This window comes from Hylobates moloch, unplaced genomic scaffold (genome assembly GCF_009828535.3).
Source record: "Hylobates moloch isolate HMO894 unplaced genomic scaffold, HMol_V3 SCAFFOLD_8, whole genome shotgun sequence".
Lineage (NCBI taxonomy): Eukaryota > Metazoa > Chordata > Mammalia > Primates > Hylobatidae > Hylobates > Hylobates moloch.
Genome location: NW_026652283.1, coordinates 13,912,382 through 13,931,055, shown reverse-complemented (window position 1 = coordinate 13,931,055; position 18,674 = coordinate 13,912,382). Strand labels below are relative to the sequence as shown.

The 18,674-nt window shown below is 35.0% G+C and overlaps 1 protein-coding gene across 3 annotated transcripts in view; it reads left to right on the top strand.

The window, feature by feature from the left end:
- Window positions 1-18,674, top strand: part of RERG (RAS like estrogen regulated growth inhibitor) — a 125,928-nt gene that overhangs the window by 84,603 nt on the left and 22,651 nt on the right. The window contains exon 2 of one of the 3 annotated variants that reach the window (XM_032159716.2): window positions 5,287-5,468. The exons of the other annotated variants lie outside the window; for them this stretch is intronic. Within the exon in view, the coding sequence (XP_032015607.1) occupies window positions 5,411-5,468 (58 nt within the window). The 5' untranslated portion in view covers window positions 5,287-5,410. The remainder of the gene's footprint in view (window positions 1-5,286; window positions 5,469-18,674) is intronic. 3 annotated transcript variants of the gene reach the window in all.

Sequence of the window (18,674 nt, the reverse complement as noted above, 5' to 3'; positions counted from 1 at the left end):
GTCCCCATAATGGCCAGTCTGCCTAGCCTTCTGGGTGTCTTCTGACTTTATTACTTATAGTTCACTTGTAATTTGTTTTGTTTTGAATCCACCTACATATAGCCTTGGATTTTGAATGTTTTCTCTCTATGGCGTTTTTCTCTCAGTTCACATTATCCAAGAATATATTCCACTCACTCCCTGGGCTATAAGGATATAATTACACTGGTCAGAAAGACTCCCTGGCTTTGGTTTGCAGAATACGACCTTACATAAATATTATAAATCAAAATGATTAAACTCTAGTTCTGCAAATGAACATCATTTCAACTTTTGCAGTGTTTTCTTGTGTCTAACCACTCTGTAAGTGGAGATTCCAGATGTGGACACTCTTCCATGTTATTCTGGGAGAATCTGATATATGTTTTACGTGTTTCATGTACACGGATTAATATTATCCATTAAGACTCACAGATGTGCTGTCCAATTCTTGAGACTTATTTTTGATTGTATAGAAATGGTAGAAGGATTCCTTTGAATTTTAAATAAACATACATTTTCCCAAGTAGAAAACAACTCCATGGTCTCTCTCTTTTTGGTTCAACATCTAAATACATAAATTTCATACAATCTACCTTTTAGTTTGTTCAGCTCTGATCCTTAATTGAACATTCTGGGTTAATATTGTGTTTGCTGTTGAATGTTCCTAAACAAGTTGTCACGTTTTGAAACAGGTGTTCTAGATTAGTGGGCATAATTTCAGATACATGTTCTATATGTATATGTATTTTAAAACTAAGTTTCAATTTCCCTGCTGCCCTCACTATTCTTAAAAATAAATATACTTATGTAGAACTACAGTTAGAAAGTGATTCCAATTTTTCTCCGTCTTTATTCAGATTGTTTTGTACTGAATTAACTAAAAATTGTTCCCCCAAATACCCATCTCATTTGGCTTGTAAAGACAGTTTTAGTGAACAAATGTTACAAAATGCTTTTTTGCTGAAAGCAGATTTTACAATAGAAATAATGTTCATTTGAAAACCTAGATTTTAATCATTTAGATTTCTAATATTAATGTAAGGTCATATAATTCTGCAAACCAAGGCCAGGCAGTCTTTCTGGTCACCAGTATAAGTTTCATCCAATATTTACTAGGGGATGGTGAATTCATTTTGATAAAATGAGATCTGGCATGAACCTTTACTCCGGGCTTAACTGAAATAAACATAGCCTTAATTTTTTTTTTGGCTTCACTAAATTAGATTTAGAAGCTGGACACAATTAAAAGCTTTAGAATGTCAAAGAGAAGGCATGTTTGAAGGAGATGTAGGCTTTCCTTTTAAGAATATTTGAATAAAACCTAAGTAAAATGAAACCAAAGAGAGGGATTGTTAATGTAATATTTCCAAGTTGATTTGCTTACGGCTAATCTGCATACATTTGTACTGCTCTCCAATCCAACGCAAAGGCCAAATCGCACTGAAAGTAAACAGGACTTGGGAAGCTGCCTGCTCAGGAATTCAAAGACTAGCCTTCATTCTGTGCTTAACTCACAGTTGTCAGTTTAGCTGGGTCCCATGCTCTGTGCCTGGGAGAGAGTGATTCACTTTACATGCTTTGGTTCTAATGCAAATGGAAAGAGTCATATTGCACCTTACACAATAGTACAGTAAATTGGATAGCCTGACCTTTCAAGTTGACAGTCCCAGATTTGATTTCCAATAGGGCAGCATGACTAGCTGTGAGAGCATAGGTTAGCTACTCAAGCCATGTAAACTTCAGTTTCCTCACCTGTGAAAAGGGAATAAAATACTGACCTTACTTTGCAAGGATATTGTATGGAAAGAATGTATAGAGTGACTATGTAATTTATCATACAAATCAGAAGTTTTGAGAGTGAAAAGGGCATTATTAAAAATTATGCTGGGATGATATCTGTAAAATATGGCTATCCCAGGCCAGCCAGGAATATAATATAAAATAACATAATACAGTATTACTATAAATTATTACATTAAATGTAAAATACATATCATGTTTACCATAAGATAAGGAGCCTGACATATTGTAGCACTTGGTTTCAGTTCCTTCATTTTTTATTTTGAAACATTTAAAGTTTATTTATCACTTTTGTATATTATGGCATTTGATAATCACAACAGTCTTATGAGGCATTTCATTTTATCAAGTGTTGAGACTCAAAAAGCATTACTACTTTTCTTGAGATTCTAAAGAGAATAACAGAGCTAGAAGAAATCTAGTTTTATCTTTCCAAGCATAGTGTTTTGTTTTTCCCTGTACCACACATTTCTCCCAAAGGGCTTGTAAACACATTATCTATGCAATTATGGGTTTATGTGTATGGTGCAAATTTCTCCACCACCGTAGGCACAGAAAGCAACTGTAACTTTACTTTTTCTTAAAACGAACTAATTTCTATCTTAATTTTTATTCTGTGTTCTGACATGAAACTTGAAATAGTCCATTTTACGCGAATTCAGCCTAAAACTTCAGATTTCTCTTAGTGGGTTTATGGCCAATTCAGCCACCGTGGGGTTCTGCTGTTGCTTCTTTACTCCCTGGTGTGAAATCTAAGATACAAGGGCTTACGCCTAGCACTGGAAGACTCCCTCATTTGGTCAGGCACAGCTGCCCCTCTGTGCTGCCATCCACTGAAGCACCTGAGCACACCTGCTGTTGAAATCCCCTTGTCAGATTGCAGCAAGTGCACAGGTCCCGCGACTGACAGCACACCTGTGGCACTCTCGGAGCCAGGGAGCTAGCATCAGACACACCCCGGGCCCCATTTGCAGAGTGGCTCTGCCACCCTGTTTGAGATCCATCTGCCTGACCATCCCATGAGTGGGTCCTTCTTGTTCCTCCTTAATCATAGGGGATTTGGTGAGATCTCTCATTGCCCTGACAGGCTGTGAAGGAGAGGTTCCCCTTGTTCCAACTCCTTCAAAGCTAACCAGGGATTTTTTTTTTTTAATTATACTTTAGGTTTTAGGGTACATGTGCACAATGTGCAGGTTTGTTACATATGTATCCATGTGCCATGTTGATTTCCTGCACCTATTAACTCGTCATTTAGCATTAGGTATATCTCCTAATGCTGTCCCTCCACCCCCTCCCCCAACCCCACAACAGTCCCCGGAGTGTGACGTTCCCCTTCCTGTGTCCATGAGTTCTCATTGTTCAATTCCCACCTATGAGTGAGAACATGCGGTGTTTGGTTTTTTGTCCTTGCGATAGTTTACTGAGAATGATGTTTTCCAGTTTCATCCATGTCCCTACAAAGGACATGAACTCATCATTTTTTATGGCTGCATAGTATTCCATGGTGTGTAGGTGCCACATTTTCTTAATCCAGTCTATCGTTGTTGAACATTTGGGTTGGTTCCAAGTCTTTGCTATTGTGAATAGTGCCGCAATAAACATACGTGTGCATGTGTCTTTATAGCAGCATGATTTATAGTCCTTTGGGTATATACCCAGTAATGGGATGGCTGGGTCAAATGGTATTTCTAGTTCTAGATCCCTGAGGAATCGCCACACTGACTTCCACAATGGTTGAACTAGTTTACAGTCCCACCAACAGTGTAAAAGCGTTCCTATTTCTCCACATCCTCTCCAGCACCTGTTGTTTCCTGATTTTTTAATGATGGCCATTAACCAGGGATTGCTCTGTCTGTCTCTTCTTCTTTAATTCCAGGTCACTGGCTCAGCCTAAGAGGGAAGGGATATAAGTCCACACCAAAATTTATCTCCCTTGCTTTCCTAACTGTCCTCTCTTCCTATTCCAGAAAGAGTGTTTATCTCAGGCCTCTGAGAATGGGGTTGTTTGGGAACTGGGGGGAGCAGAGGGTTCTTGTTAGACTCCAATTGTTAATGCCAAGACATTGGTCTGTTAAAACGTAGGAATGGCTATCTGTGGTTTCTCTTTGCATCTGTGCTCTGGTTTACCTTCCCTGTGGGGAGTGGAGGTCAAGGTCTAATAGAAAGAGAAGGAATGGAAAAAAGAAAAGGAAATTTTTCTGTTAAAAAAAGACTTAAGTAAATGCTTCACCACATTATTGCTTCCACTCATTTTACAACTTTCTGTCATTTTGTTGTAGTTCTGTTTCTCAAGCATTGTGCATTTAAACCGTATTTGGTACACTACTAAATAGGAGCAGGATATATCATTAGATTTGTGTGATTCACAATGTTATCTTCAGACCAAATGATGACTGATAAACGTTTATAATGGGCCTGTCTCCATGAATTGTATGTGATTCAGAACCATTTGATAATAGCTTGAAAGCCTAGATTGACTCTCTGCATTGCCACCCCTCCCTATTCTCTTAAGCCCACTCCATTCACGCTGTCATCCACACCACTCAGCCACCAATTTCACACTGCCAAATCCAGTTCCCAGTTCTCATCGTATTTATTTGCAACATTTGAAACAAGTGATCAATGTCTTTTCCATGAAAAACCTTCTTTGCACAGTTTCCAGGATTCTAAAATTTCCTGGTTTTCCTCCTACTTCAACTTTCCAATTACCTTCCCTCATTTTTACCTCATCAGCCCAACTGTTTAAAGTGCCTCAGAGTTCAGGGTACTCCTATATCTATGCTGTCTTCAAGTGACCTCATCCAATCTTGTGGCTTTAAATAGCACCTTTATACTGATAAATTTGCAAATTTGTATCTCTTTCCTGAATTTCTGCCCTCAACTCCAGACTCTTGCACTCCATGGTCCCTGAGCATCTCCATTGCATGTTTAAAAGATATTACCAAGTTATCTTGCACAAAACTGGCTTTTGATCCCTACCTTCCAATCTGCTTTTCCTGCAGTCTTTATCTCAGGAAATGGAACTTCATTCTTCCGATTTCTTGGCCCACAAACCTTGGAGTCCTCCTTCACTCCTCTTTTCCTCTCATACTCCACACCCTTCTTCACCTCCTCACTCATCTCTTCTTCTTCCACTTGCCCTACTTTGTGCTCTCCATTCCAGCCACACTGGTGGCCTCCTGTTCCTTAAACAGGCCAAGTGCATGCCTGCCTCAGAAGCTCTACACTTGCCCTTTCTTCTGCCTGGAACATTCTATCCCCAGATACATGGATGGCTCACTTCATCACCTGCTTTTGGTCTTTGCCTAGATGACATCTTGTTAGTGAAACCTTCCTTGATCACCTTCCTTAAAATCAGATACCAATCAAATCCCTCCAACTCCTCTTTCTTCTCCCTGCTTTACTTTTCTGCATAGCACTTACCACCATATAACACACTATTTATTTATTTGGTTTTTGTTTTAGTATCTGTTTTCCTGTACTAAAATCTAAGGACCATGAAGCTTGAGGGAAGAGATTTCATCTGTTTACATCTCTAGGACCCACAGGAGCCTGCCACATTGTAGCTGCTCAATCAATATTGAATGAAATGAATGAACTCAGGGCCAGTACAGTTACTCAGCAACCAGCTCATTGCCATGCACATAGTAGGTATTAGTAAATATTTGTTTCATGAATGAATACAATGGCTTAAATCTATGAGCAGTTGTCTTGAACTCTAAAACTCACAGAAAATAATATATATGTATTATTACACATGTGGGTATATATTATATATACACATACCCACATGTGGGTATAGTGGGTATATATTATATATACATATATGAGTGTGTATATGTATGTTTTTACTTTATATTATCCACAGTTTTTGTCTTTGTCCTGAGGTTTTCTAGGGAAAATCTCATTAATTACTGTCGAATTTTCTTTTAGTGTGCTTAAGCAAAAGCCTGGTACCTGTACAGGGTAGATGTGTTTGGTAATAGTTACTAACACTAACCTATTACATTAACATACACACCAGCCCCCATCCTCCAGCAGAGCTGCAGACAGCATGTACCAAAGATCACTAAGCCAAATCCTTTGGACTTGAAAGAAGGGTTCTGGGAAGTCACTTTTATTCTTTTTATGTCCAAATGTACACCTCCCTGTGGTGCAATTTGCTTTTCTATCTTACACTGTGAAGAAATGGGTTTGGAACAGCTAGAAGAAAGCTGGCTAAGTTGTGTGTTTTTGTCAGTATATGTATCAAGACTTGGCCAGTTATTTCAAAATAAGAATATAGCAGATGATGATAGTTTCAGAAAGTATGTATAAAGATATTTCAGGGTTTTTTTTAGGTGGTTTAACTACCTAAAATATCTTATGAGGGAGACTGGTGTTACATTTTTATTTCTTCTCTCCTACCCCCTCTCTCTCTTCTCTTTCTTGAGACCCAAAGTATTATTATTATCCAGATAAATGCTAGAAAAAGCAAAAGCAAAATAAAGAAGAGGCCAATTGATAAGTCGCCACCAAACAATCCAAAATTGATGCTTAAATTACAGTGTATGAGCCATATCAACCATGTAGCTATATTAGGATCATGTGTATAACAAATAAGCATAACAATCTTTGATGAGCTTTTAAAATTAATTTCCAAACAGAAAGAACAAAATAGATGAGGTATAAAGTGAAATTTTCTTATAAAATACTCCAGTGTGCTACATGGAAACATTGACCTGTACCCATGTTTGTATAACTGTTAGATTTTGGTTTTGTCTGACAATTTACTAAGAAATTTACTCTTGGAGCTGCTAGCAAGAGAATATTCCTGTGGCATTTGTGTTGAAAAGAACAAAAGATTGGCAAAGTGAATCTGAAGTGGAATCTTCTAATTTGAATAAGGTAATGACTCTTGGATTATTAAGGCTAAAAGATAACATATGTAAATATTTGAGTCTGTAAAATAATTTTTAACACATTTATTAATGGAGAATAATCGATATTTTGTGATTAAATATATGTGTATTAATCGGATATGTGTTCTTGCACATTCTTTAAAGTTAAGCGAATATGAGTAACTTGAGGGTTAGAAACAAACCAAATAAAACTAATAGTAAAATGCTAAACGCTTGTCAATTGAGTTCTACTTCGAGCCCTACAGTGTCAATGATGGTAAGATAAATTCCTCTTTGTGTCGCACACTTTAAAAATGCTGAAATATATATAACACATGGCTGAGCCAAAATAAATGTGAAAAAATATTGAAGAGGCAAGAATAATAGCTAGATAAGGGAGCTCTAGAACATTACTGGAACAGTAAGCTGGAACAGACTTCTAATTTCAGCCTTGAAATGCAACGAGCTTGTAAGTCATCACTTCCATTCTTACAAAAAGAAAAAGCTAAACAAACTGAATAACAATCACTTTTCTTGGACCAGTCAGAATATTAAAGTTCCCAGGGAATCCATCATACCTTGAAACCTGGAAAGGGACAGACAAATACAGAAAATCATAGGCAAGATCAGTTTCCCTGAACAGAAGCTGATGGGACTGTGAAATGTTCTCTAATATTAAAAATAGGCAACATTCAAGAACAGATGGGTAATATACGCAGAAAGATAGAAACTTTAAAAAAATCAAAAGGATATTATGCTAGAAATAAGAAATAAACAAAACTAACAGAAAAGAAGAATGTGTTTCCTGGGCTCATCAGTAGCTGGGACACAGCTGAGGAAGGAATCAGTGAGCTTTAAGGTATGCCAATAAGTAAAACCCCATCTCTACTAAAAATACAAAAAAATTAGCCGGGTGTGGTGGCAGGCACCTGTAGTCCCAGCTACTCAGGAGGCTGAGGCAGGAGAATAGCTTGAACTTGGGAGGTGGAGGTTACAGTGAGCTGAGACTGCTCCACTGCACTGCAGCCTGGGTGACAGAGCGAGAATCCATCTCAAAATAGGAAAAAAAAAAAAAAAGATACATCAATAGGAACTTCCCAAAATAAAACGTGAAGGGAAAAAGGAATGAAAAATATAAAAATGAACGCTGTCCACACTGGGTATCTAAGAACTGTAGGATTGTGTCAAAAGATGTACACATAGTTGGAATACCATAAAAAGAAGAAAGAGAAAGAAGCAAAATAAACATTTGAAATAATAACTTAGAATATTCCAAAACTAATGGCGACTACCAAATCACACATCCAAAAGCTCAGAGAACACCAAGTAGAGTGAATACCAAAAAAGCTACACGTACACATAGGAAAATCATAGAAAACTCCAAAAAAACAAAGACTAAAAACATATTGAAAGCAGCTGGCATGGGGGGAAGATGTTTCCTATAGAGGCATGTGTAAGAATTATATAGTGGACTCATCAGAACCGAAGCAAGAAGAGAGTGGAGTGAAATATTTTAAGTTCTGAAAGAAAAAAAAAATTACCTAGAGTTATGTATCCAGTGAAATTATCCTTTAAAAGTAAAGGAGAAATGAAGATTTTTCTCAGGCAAACAAAAACTGACAGAATTCATCGGTAGCAGAGCTGCCCTACAAGAAATGTTAAAAAAATTCTTCACGGAGAAAAAAACGTTACATAGGCCAGAAACTCAGATTCACATTAAAAAGGAAAAAACAACAGAGAAAGAATAAATAAGGTAAAATAAAATCTTTCATGTTTCTTATTTTTAAAATGATTTAATTATAACTGTTATTCAAATGATAATAGTAATGATGTATTGGGTGATTATAGCATATGGATAAGGAAGATGAATGACAGTAATGTAAGAGATGAGAGAGAAGAGTTGGGAGTATCTGGTGAGAGCCCTCTTCCTGGTTTCCAGGTAGCTGTCTTTTTGCTAACCCCTAAATGGGAGAAAAAGAGTGAGAGAACTCTCAGGGATGTCTTTTGTAAGGGCATTAATCCCAGTCATGAGGGTTTCATCCTCATCATCTATTGTCTCCAAAAGGCTCCACCTCCTAATATTATCAACTTGGGGGTTAGGATTTTCATGTATTAGTTTTGGAGAGACACAAACATTCAGTTCATAACACCTTTTAAAAAAAGAAAGCAAATAGAAGTTCCATTAGAGAATTCTACCAAATATTTAAGAAAGATTGAGACAATTTTCTACAGAAATAGAAGCAGTGAACATTTTGTATAAGGCCAGCATTAGCCTAGCAGCAGAACCAGATGAAGATAGTATACTTGAGGGGTGAAAAACTGGATTTTTCTCCTAGTAAGGTCATAAACTAGGCAAGGATATCCCCTCTTTCCACTTCTATACAACAGTTCACCAGAAGACCTAACTAGTGTAATAAGACAGGAAAAGGAAATAAAGATATGCAGATTGGGAAGGAAGAAATGCAACTGTCTTTGTTCACAAATGATAAGATTTTCTATGTAGAAAATGCCCCCAAATTTGCACAAAACTCCTGGAATTAATAAGTAATTATATCAAATAACAGTATACAAGGTTAATGTATAAAAGTTAATTGCTTTTCTATATACTAGCAATGAACAGATGGAATTTGACATTAAAAACACTGTACCGTTTAAAACAGCACAAAGAAAATTAAATGCTTATGTATAAATCTAGCAAAATATGTACCAGATCTATGTGAGAAACATTATAAAACTCTGATCTAATAAAGAAGATCTAAATAAATGGAGAGATATTGCATGTTCACAGATTGGAAGACTCAATATTGTTAAGATGCCAGTTCTTCCGAACTTAACCTATAGATTCAATCCAATTCAAGTAAAATCCCAGCAACTGAGTTTGTAGATATCAACATCTGTTTCTACAATTTATATGGAAAGGTAAAAAATCCTAGAGTAGCCAACACAATATTAAAGAGGAAGAATGAGTTCCATCACTAACACTACCAGACTTCAAGGCTTATTTATAAGGCTGTAGGACAGCATGGTATTCATGAACAAATAGACAGATAGTTCAATGAAACAAAATAAAGAGCTCAGAGGTAGACCTACACAAATAAAGTCAACTGATATTTTACTAAGGAGCAAAGGCAAAAGAATAGCTTTTTAAAAACAAATTTATGCTGTAAAAAGCAAGTGCCCATAGGCCAAAAAAAAAAAAAAAAAGTCTAGACACAGGTGAACAACTTTCACAAAAATTAATCAAAATGGATCATATGCCTAAATGTAAAATGCACAAGTGTAAAGTTTCTAGATTATAGTATAGGAGAAAATCTAGGTAAACTTCAGTTTCATGAAGACCTTTTAGAAGTGACATCAAAAGAAAGATCCATGAAAATAAAAAAAGGTTGATAACTGGACTTCATTAAAATTTAAAACTTCTGTTACGTTAAAGACACTGTGAATAGAATGAAAAGATGAGCCACAGAGTTAGAAAGTTATTCACAAAGGAAATAATATGTATGTGCAGAAGGACTTATACCCCAAATATACAAAGAAGTATTAAAACAACAAGAGGAAAAAAATAACCTAATTTAAAAATAGGTAGAGTACGCCAAAGTCTCTATGGGAAAAAAGTAGACAATATGCAAAAACTCATGGTTGATGTAAACAGAAATTCTAAGAAAGACCTCTAAAGAAATGCTAGATATTAAAATGTCTATAACAGAAATGAAGAATGCCTTTAAATGCCTTTTTCCTCAGTCTCTTTGCTAATGAGTCTGGGCACAGCCAAAGGAAAAAAATCTCTGAGCTCAAGGATATGTCAATAGAAACTGGTAAAACTGAAAAGCAAAGAGAAAAGACACTGAAAAATATAGAACAGAATATCCAAGAACTGTGGTACAACCGTGGCACAAATGTATGTTATTTTCCATGCAACATACATGGAGAGGCAATACCAGAGGAGAGGAAATAGGAAATAAGAAGTATTTGAAAAAATAATGACTGAGAATTTCCCTCAATGTCAGATACCAGACCACACATTTCAGGAAGCACGGAGAACACAAGCAGGATAAATGCGAAAGAATGACAGCCAGGTATATCATATGCAAACTTCTCCTCAGAAATTATGCAAGCAAGAAAAGAGTGAAATGAAATATCTGAAGCATTTTGACAAAAAGAAAATCCACCAACCTAGAATTCTATACCCTGAAAAATTACTCTTCAAAAGTGAAGGATAAATTAAGACTTTCTTGGGCAACAAAAATTGAAGGAAGTTGCTGCCAATAAACCTGCCTTGAAAAAAAAATGATACGGTAGATTCTTCAGAGGAGGGGATGATGTAGCTCAGAAATTGGATTGTACCTAAAGAAAGGAAGAGCATTACAGAAAAAGGTAATTTTAAAGGTAAAATTAACACTTTAATTTTTCTTACTGTTAATTTATCTAACAAAGAACAGTTTGTTCAATGTAGTAAAGGAAACAATGTATTTATACTAGCTCATGTATAAGTTGAATGAATGACGATGAAGATACAATGGACAGGAGGGAGGAATTAGGATTATTTTATTGTTATAAGGTATTACTCTACCCATAAAGTGATGTAGTGTTATTTGAAAGTGGACTTGGATTAGTTGTAAATTTATATTTTTTTGCAAACTCCAGGGCAAGTACTAAACAAAGTAAAAAAAGAAGTAAAATTGATATAATAAGAAAGGAAAGAAAATAGAATCAAATAAAACGCTCAGTTAAAACCAAAAAAGGTAGAAAAAGTAAAAGACAAAAAATAGAAACAAAGAAGAAAGGCAATGAATAGAAAACATAACAAATATGATCGATATTAATTTCATATATCAGTAATCGTTTTAAATATCAATGATCTAAATACATCAATTAAAAGGCATTGGTGCATCCAATATAAAATATTTTTTAATACAAAGACACATATAGATTTAAAGTAAAGGGATAAAAAAGAAATATGCTAATACCAATAAAAAGAAAACTGGAATAGCTATATTAATATCAGACAGAACAAACTTCAGAGAAAGGAAAATTATAATGGATTAAAAGGAACATTACATGATGATAAAAGAGTTAATTCTCCAAGAAGTCATAGTAATATTTAATATATATGGGCCTAAAAAGAGAGCATTAAAATGTGTGAGGTAAAACTTAATGGAACTTTAAGGAGGAACAGATGAATCCGCCATTATAGCTGGAGACTTCAACACCTTGCTATCAGAAATGGAGAGATCCAGCAGGTAGAAAATCAGTAAGGACATACTTCAACTCAATAGCACCATAAATAAACTGGATATAATTGACATCTATAGGCTACTTCATCCAATGACAGCAAAATACACATTTTTTCTTCTTCAGCTTACACAGAACATTCATAAGATAGACCACGTTCTAGGTCATAAAAAAACCTCAAAAATTTAATAGAATACAAATCATACAAAGCATGTTCTCAGACCACAATGGAATTAAGCTAGAAATCAACAACCGAAAGATTGTTGGAAAAATCCCAACATACTTGAAGACTCAACAACACACTTCTAAATAACATATGGGTGAAAGAAGAACTCTTGAGAAATTTAAAATAATTTTAACTAAATGAAAGTAAAAATACAACTTATTTGTGTCATACAGCAAAAGCAGTGATTAAAGAAAAATTTGTAGCATGGAATTCATGTATTGAAAAGGAATAAAGATCTAAAATCAATAACATAAGCTTCCACCGTAGGAAACTAGAAACAGAAGAGTGAATTAAACACAAAATAAACAGAAGATAAGAAATAATAAAAACTAGAACAGAAATCAATGTAATTGAAAATAGAAAATCTATAGAAAAATTAACAAAACTAAACACTAATTCTTTGAAAAGATCAATAAAATTGACAAGCCTTTAGCCAGGCCAAGAAAAAGAAGATGCAAATTACTAATAGCAGAAATGAGAGAGGGGATAGATATCACGACAGAGCCCATGGACACTGAAAGGATAATAAAGGAATACTATATGGGCAAATATTTCAGCCCACAAATTTTAGAACCTAGATGAAATAAAGAAATTCCTTGAAAGACACAATCTACCAAACTCACACAAGAAGAAACAGACAACCAGAACAGGCATATACCTCTTAAAGAACTTAAATTAATAATCAATAACCTCGCAAAACAGAAAGTTCCATGCCCGGATGGGTTCACTAGTGAGTTCTATCAAACATTTAAGCAAAAAATCTTAGCAACTCTCTGTAATTTCTTCCAGAAAATAGAAGCAAAGGGAGTACGTCCTAACTCATTCTATGAGGCCAGTATTATCCTAATACCAAAAGCAGGCAAAGGTATTACAGGAAAAGGAAACTATAGACCAATATTGCACATGAACATAAATGCAAAAATCTTCAACAAAACATTCACAAATTGAATCCAACAATGTATAAAAAGGTGTATATGCCATGACCAAGTGGAATTTATTCCAAATATGCAAGACCAATTGACATTCAAAAAATAATTAATGAAATTTATCAAATCAAGGCTAAAGAATGAAAAATCACATGATCATACCAGCTGACACAGAAAAAGCATTTGACAAAATCTAACACCCTAATGGGTGATAAAAAACTTTCAGCAAACTAGGAATAGAGGAGAACTTTCTCAACTTGATAAGGAACATTTTACAAAAAAACTTATAGCTTACATTACACTTAATGGTGAGAAACCAAGTGCTTTCTCTCTAAGATCAGTAACAAAGCAAGAATGACTCCTTTGACCAGTACTTTTTGACATCATAATGCTTGTCTTAGCTTATGGAATAAGACAAAAAAGGAAAACACAAATTGGGAAGAAAAGAATATAACTGTCTTTGTTCACAAATTATGTGATCGTCTATGTAGAAAATTTTAAAAAAGAATAGACAAAGAACTCCCAGATCAGATAAGCAATTACGGAAAGATTATAGGATACAGGTCAATCACTTTCCTATATACCAGGAATGAACAAGTGGAACAAATGTTGAAATTTAAAACATTCTACCATTTATGTTAGCACAAGATGAAATATTTAGCCACAAATCTAACAAAAATATGTGCAAGACCTCTATGGGGAAAACTACAAAATTCTGATAAGAGAAATTAGAGAAAAAGTAAGTAAATGGTGAAATATTTCATGTTCATGTATAGAAAGAATCAGTATTGTCAAGATGTCAGTTCTTCCCAATTTGGTCTACAGATTCAATGCAATTGAAATCAAAATTTCAGCAAATTGTATTGTGGATATCAACAAATTCATTCTAAAGTGTACATGGAGCCTGGGCATGGTGACTCATGCCTGTAATCCCAGCACTTTGGGAAGCCAAGGTGGGCAGATCACTTGAGGTCAGGAGTTTGAAACCAGCCTGGCCAACATGGTGAAACTCCATCTCTACCAAAATACAAAAATTAGGGCATGGTGGTGCATGCTTGTAATCCCAGCTACTTGGGAGGCTGAGGCAGGAGGATTGCTTGAAACCAGTTGGTGGAGGTTGCAATGAGTCAAGATCACGCCACTACACTCCAGCCTGGGCAACAGAGCAAGACTCCATCTAAAAATATATATAATAAAAGAAAAATTAAAAGTTTATATGGAAAGGCAAAAGATCCAGAATAGATAAAATAATATTAAATGAGAAAGACATTCAGAGGACTGACTTCAAGTTTTATAAAGCTACAGTAATCAGAAGACTGTATAATATTGGTGAAAAATAGATAAATAGACCAATGGAACAGAATAGGGAAATCAGAAATCGACCTACACAAATAATGTCAACTTTGGTAAAGAAGCAAAGATAATAGAGTGGAGAAAATATAGTCTTTTTTTTTTTTTTTGAAGATTTCATGAACATTTATTAGTTCCCAAAATTAATACTTTTATAATTTCCTATGCCTGTCTTTAATCTCTTAATCCTGTCATCTTCATAAGCTGAGGATGTATGTCACCTCAGGACCCTGTAATGATTGCGTTAACTGTACAAATTGTAAAACATGAGTGTTTGAACAACATGAAATCAGTGCACCCTGAAAAATAACAGAGTAACAGCGATTTTCAGGGAACAAGGAAAGATAACCATAAGGTCTGACTGCCTGTGGGGTTGGACAGAATAGAGCCATATTTTTATTAAAATATAGTCTTTTTAACAAATGATGTTGGAACAACTGGGCATCCACATGCAAAAAGAAGAAAAAGAAAAAAATGAACCTGGATATAGATATTATGCCAGTCACAAAAATTAACTCAAAATGAGACACAGACCTACATGTAAATGGTAAAACTATGAAACTCCTGGAAGATAACATAGGAGAAAATCTGTGTGACCTTGGGTATGGTGGTGACTTTTTTATACAACACCAAGGAATGACGCATGAAAGAAATAATTTCTAAACAAATCATTAAAATTAAGAACTTCTCTGTGAAAAAAACACCGCCTAGAGAATCATAAGACAAGCCACAGACTGGGAGAAAATATTGGCCGAAGACATAATTGATAAAGGACTGTGATCTAAAATAGGCAAAGAACTTCTAAAACTCAACAATGAAAAAAAGTCAGCTAAAAAAATGGGTAAAACATCTGAAAAGACACCTCACCATAAAAGATATACAGATGTCAAATAAACATATGGAAAGATTCTCAACATCATGTATCATTTAGGAATTGCAAATGAAAACAACAGTGAGATACAACTATACATTATTAGAATGTGCAAAATCCAAAACACTGACAACACCAAATGCTGGTGAGGATGTGGAGCCAAAAAAACCTCTCAGTCATTGCTGGTGGGGATCAAAAGTGGTATAGCTACTTTGGAAGACAGTTTGGCAGTTTCTTACTAAAAGCTAAAGGTACTCTTGCTATGGGATTCAGGAATCAAGATCCTTGATGTTTGCCCAAATAGTCTGAAAATGTATGTCCCTACAAAAACCTGCCAGTGGATATTTGTAGAACTTTTATTCATAATTGCCAAATCTTGGAAGCGACTAAGTTTTTCTTCAGTAAATGAATGGATAAACAAACTGTGGTACATCAGACAATGGAATATTATTCAGCACTAAACAGAAAGGAGCTCTCAAGCCATGAAAATACGTGGAGGAAACTTAAATGCGTATTAGTAAGTGATAGAAGGCAATCTGAAAAGGCTTCACACTGCATGATCCAACTATATGACATTCTGGAAAAGGCAGCACTATGGAGACAGTAAAATCAGAGGTTGTTAAGATTTAGGAGGAAGAGAGGGATGAATAGGCAGAACAGAGAACTTTTAGACAGTGAAACTATTCTATATGATTCTATAATAGTAGTTACATGTCAATATATATATATATGTCAAAATCCACAGGATATACAACCCCAAGAGTGAACCATAGTAAAAACTATGGACTTTTGGTAATAATAATAATGTATCAATGTAGATTCATCAATTGTAAAAAAAAAAAAAAAAAGTTACCACACTAGTGTGGGATATGAATAATGGAGGAGGCTATGTGTGTGGGGGGTGGGGAGGGCAGGGAGTATATGGAAACTCTGTGTGCTTTCTGATCAATTTTGTTATGAACTTAAAATTGCTTTAAAAAATCAAGTCTCATTTATAAAATATGGGCCAAAGATCTAACAGACACCCCATCAAAGAAGATATACGGATAGCAAATAATCACATGAAAATAATCCCAATATCATGTGTAATTAGAGAATTACAAGTTAAAACAACAAGATACCAATACACCTATTAGAATGGCTAAAATCCAAAGCCAAAAACCTGACAAAGCTATATTCTAATGCTAAGAAGGATGTAGAACAACAGGAGCTCTTATTCGTTACTGATGGGAATGTAAAATGGTACAGCCAGTTTGGAAAACAGTTTGGCAGTTTCTTACAAAGCTAAACAAAGTCTTACCATAATCCAGCCATCATGCATCTAAATATTTACCCAACTGATTTGATGACTTATGTCTACACAGTTAACTGTATGCACATCTTTATTGCCAAAACATAATTGCCAAAAACTGGGAGCAACCAAGATGTTCTTCATTTAGTTACTGGGTAAGCAAACTGTGGTATATCTATGCAATAGAATTTTCAGCAATAAAAGGAAATAAGTGATCAATCCAGGCAATGGCATGGATGAACCTTAAATGTGCATTGCAAAGTAAACGAAGCTAGTCTGAATAGGTCACATACTGTATATTTCCAATTATTATTGGACACATTTAGTAATGGTAGGAGTGAAAGGGAAACCTTTCAGTGTTACTTTCTTTCCCTTTGTAGTACTGGAAATGATTCCTAACTAAGCCGTTCATCTCCAGTCTTACCTTCATCCTCCTAGTTCATCTTGGCAATGAAACAGCAGTGACGTTTATAAAACAAAAAGATGTTCATGTCATATTTTGGTTTATAATACTTTAATGGCTTCCCAGCATCCTAAACATAACTTGGAAATTTCTTAGGCTGGCTTATAAGCTTTTCATAATGGGGGTGCTTTTCCAGCTCAAACACCCATAATTCCTTCCACTCACACCCTTATTTCACCAGGCCCTGGTTCTCCATATGTTTAAGGCTTCCTGTCTTCTTATGGGGTGTAAAGGTAGCCATGGGAGTGATGTTTGGGCTGCAAATGGACACACCCTACTGTTAGAGGTTTTCCCCCTGGACTAGAATCCATAGGCAGAGCCTATTTAGGAATTGCAAATGAACTGTATGTGTCCATATGGACAGGAAACCAGATCCGTCTAGAGAAAAGGACGTGATGAAGAGAGTAACTTGTAAGATCCTCGGATCTGTATAAGGAGGTCATCCAGTGAGGATTATGCCAGATATTCCTCTGCTTCTCTGGGATACTTAGTTACTCTGAGTCACTTTTATGTCCACAATAAAGTCCAAATGTTTTCACTTGTCAATTTCTTATGTGCCCTAGTAACATAAGTGTAGGAAAAAAATTTAGGCATTAACAGCATAAGTATTTCTTTTTCCAAGAGAAAGTAAAAATTGAAAATCTAAATTTTATATCCAAATCCCTTGACAACTTAACAAAATGCTTAATACCTTACAAATAATTCTGTTTAAGCATGATGACTTGGAATGAAATATAAGTTATTAAATTAAAAACACTGACTTGGGAAATTTAGTAAATTTATTTATTAACGATCACTTTTAAAATTAACATAAATAATATTTTTCAACTTATATAAAACTGGTTTGAAATCTTGGACACAAAACCCTTTTGATTTATTAACCTTCAAGACCGAAACAAAAAGATAAAACCAAATCAGTTGATTACCATATTCCAAATTTATTTTCTCTTGTTTTTACTTTCAATTTAAATTCTTCAAGAAAAGAGTGTCATTTAATTATACAAGTTAATTTTCTATAGAAAATTAACATTTTTCTTGATTTTGCATTATTTTTAAGCATTCCAATATCTCTACTGCTTTTCAAACTTGTTAGGAATTAAAAGCAATGATTCTGCCATTTTTCCCCTCATCGTGTGTCAGCCTAAAACCAAATTACCAGGATCAGATTAACCTTTACCTTACCATTTCCAAGTTAAAAAAAAAAAAAAAAGTCAATTTTCAGAACTTTAGATGCACTGAAGCTAGACTCCCAGGCTAGATTTTCAAAAACAAAAGTGTTTCCCTAATAATTCTTGGAGATTACACCACTTAGCCTTAAAAAATGATTTGTACAGAGAACTGATGTGTTCTCAGTGATATTTTGTGAGAATGCAAGACTAGTCAAAATTTTCAGGCTTAAGCAAACACAGTAATTTAAAAGCAATCCCCAGACCCCCATCTGGAACCAATTTACTTCTCATTTTAACTTCTGGCATTACAAAGCATGCATTTTATATAGCATTCATTTTAAATTTCCATTAAATTGCTCAATTTTATTTTTTATAAAGCAAAACTTTTTTTTTTTCCAATGTCAATTTATTTTGACCTTCACAGGGAATAGAAAAAGCGGACAGG